The 2,663-nt window shown below is 38.6% G+C and overlaps 1 protein-coding gene across 1 annotated transcript; it reads right to left on the bottom strand.

Moving 5' to 3' along the window:
- Positions 1 to 1,499: 1,499 nt before the first annotated feature.
- On the bottom strand, positions 1,500 to 2,216 carry LOC107801235 (uncharacterized). The gene has a single exon (XM_016624521.1). The coding sequence runs from the start codon at positions 2,214 to 2,216 to the stop codon at positions 1,500 to 1,502; it is 717 nt and encodes a 238-aa protein (XP_016480007.1).
- Positions 2,217 to 2,663: the final 447 nt, after the last annotated feature.

Genomic DNA, 2,663 nt, shown 5'->3' with positions numbered 1-2,663 from the left:
TACTATGTTACATGCTTTTCTAAAGAAATCACTCCCATAATCATCTGGCCGCCGGGCTCTTGTTGATTTCAATACTGAACATTGCCTTCTTCACCTCCTTCCCAGTATATTCCTTCACCAGTTCTAGTTGTTAATCCACTGACAAGGTATTTCCATTCTGCAGGAAGTTGCTAAATGCCTTAGTTCTTTACTTACCTTTCCTCCCAAATAAGTCTTGATAGGATTCTACAAATATGTTGGCTATTCTCTCAGGTTCTGTCTGTAGTCTACTTTCTTTGTCCTTCAGTTGAACTATTAATTGTTGAAGTTTTTTATGCTTGATGACTGCATAGAAATACTTTGTATTGTCATCTCCTAGTTAGATCCAGCTTGCCTTGCTACTTTGTTGCAAATATATTTCTGCCAAGTATGATGATCTCATGAACTTGAGGTAGCTTTCCCTTTCCTGTTCTTGCAATCTCTGGTCCAAGGGATTGTCTTGCAATGCCAATTGTGCCAAGAGCATTTTTTTCTCTATCTTTTGTTGCCTCAGCCTCAATGTCTTTAAAGTACTTCTTGTTCAAGTCCTTCAGGCTTTGTTTTAGCATTTTTAGTTTTTTAACTACTTAAAACATCATACACCCTTCTACAAGTATTTGCCACACCTGTGATTCTCTAGTCTGGAACTCTAGATGACTTGACCATATATTATAGTACTTAAATGGTTTCTTTGAATTCTTTTCATTCTTGATTTGCTCAATCTTTATAGGGCAGTGATCACTGATCCCTTCTAGCTTGAACATAGTTACAAAATCTGGCATGGTATTCAACCAATCTGCATTTACAAACACCCAATCTATTTATGAGTACACTCTACTACCCCCCCCCCCTCCCCCGCTTGTCACTCCAAGTATATCTGCTCCCCTTTAAGGGAAGTTCTATCAGTCCACATATAGTAACACATTGCTGAAAATCCTTTACCTCAGGCAGTGTCACTAGACTCCCTCTTATCCTATCTTCCATATTCAATATTGAGTTAAAGTCCCCCATGAGCAGCAGGGCATTTTACATCCCTGACTGATAGATTTCAGGTAACCCCATAGCTCTTTTCTTCCTTCTCTTATGTTATAGGCATATACCATAGTAAGTACAAAATAAGTCTTTAAGGTGCAATGCATTACATGACATGTCACAGCCTGTGCATTGCTGCTCATTTGTGTAACATGAAAGTAATTCGGCCTCCATACCTATATAATTCTACCATTATAATAGCATTCTAAATGATTAAAAAATTCCACCCCTAAACATTTTGGTCACCACCTTAGTAATTCTACTAGCCTTAACCTTATTTTCAACCAACCCAAGCAGACCTATATTCTCACTATTGCAGAGGATTGTAACTTCTCTCTACTTATTAAGACCATTAAGACCCCTAATATTCCAGCATAAGATGTTATCCATTACCTGAGAGAGGTATTTTTTAGCCTGCCTCATTGCGACTTGCCATGTAGTCCAAATGATCAGGTTATCTCCTGTCTTCTCCTTGCCCTTCTCCCCTTAGCTACTTTATTTGCCTGATCCCCTATTTTCTTCTGTTGAGTTTTTGTTTTCTTCCTTCTACAAGCTTCCTCATTATGGCCATACTTGTTGCTACATTTGCACAAAATAGGTTTCCAGTCATACTGAACTTTCAGCTCGACCAAATTACCTCTTTCATTCTTAAACATTATCTTCTTTGATAATGGACCATCTATGTCAACTTCAATGAGAAGTCTAGCAAAGTTTAAGCCTATATTCTTCTCTATTTGATGATCAACCATTAAAGGTTTACCAATTAAGCTTCCAATTTTGCTAAGCCCTTTTGGACTCCAATACTTGAAGTCTAATCCTAGTAGTTTCACCCATATAGGAACCGAGTATAACTCTTCTCTATTGAATTCCATATTAGGATCCCAAGCTTTAACTATGAAGGGCTTGTTGTCAAAACGGTATATCCCCCCTTGTAACATCTCATTTTCCCCCATCTCAATATCAAATCGAACTAGTACTATCCTATTTTTCAGCATAGATATCTTGTTTATTCTATGTTTTGCCCACATTCTCTGGATAAATCCATTTAACACTGCAAAGGGTGGATGTACCCCAAGTACATAACACATTACTGCATTCTTCCAATAAGTCAGTTCGGTCCTAATATCCTTAATTTCAATCTCACAAACAAGTATTTTCCCATGCATTTCTGGTGCTAGAAAGTCCAGTTTGAAACCTGCATTTGAGACTTTGGTAATGTCAAAATTGTCCCAAATCAAAGCTTCTTCAACAATTCTTCCTCCGCCTCAACTTCATCAGCCCAGGATATCCTACCCTTTCCTATTGAATCAGTTTCCCTCACTCCTTCTCGCAACCGTGGCTGCTCTGTTGCTACATGCAATGGAACAGTAACCTCACCATATGGATTTGCTATACCTTCAGTTTTCGGCTGCTGCCTCAATTTAGAGCTCGATACTTGTTCAATTTCTGTTGGTTTAGCAACTTGTTCCACTGAAGTCGCGAATTGCTCAGCCTCCGACAAAACCTTCACACTCGCCTTTTCAATTTCCAATTGTTCCAATTTCTTAGAATTGCACAGATTTTTACTCATACCAGCTTGATTCCCATTCGATTTCACCTGTGCAGTGCTTCGC

The sequence above is a fragment of the Nicotiana tabacum genome, chromosome 2 (assembly GCF_000715075.1).
Source record: "Nicotiana tabacum cultivar K326 chromosome 2, ASM71507v2, whole genome shotgun sequence".
Lineage (NCBI taxonomy): Eukaryota > Viridiplantae > Streptophyta > Magnoliopsida > Solanales > Solanaceae > Nicotiana > Nicotiana tabacum.
Note: the sequence above shows the minus strand (reverse complement) of the source record. Positions and strands in the feature narration are given on the sequence as shown.

Coding starts and splice junctions, on each gene's coding strand:
- LOC107801235 (XM_016624521.1), bottom strand. CDS start 2,216: ATGCATGGGAAAATACTTGTTTGTGAGATTGAAATTAAGGATATTAGG.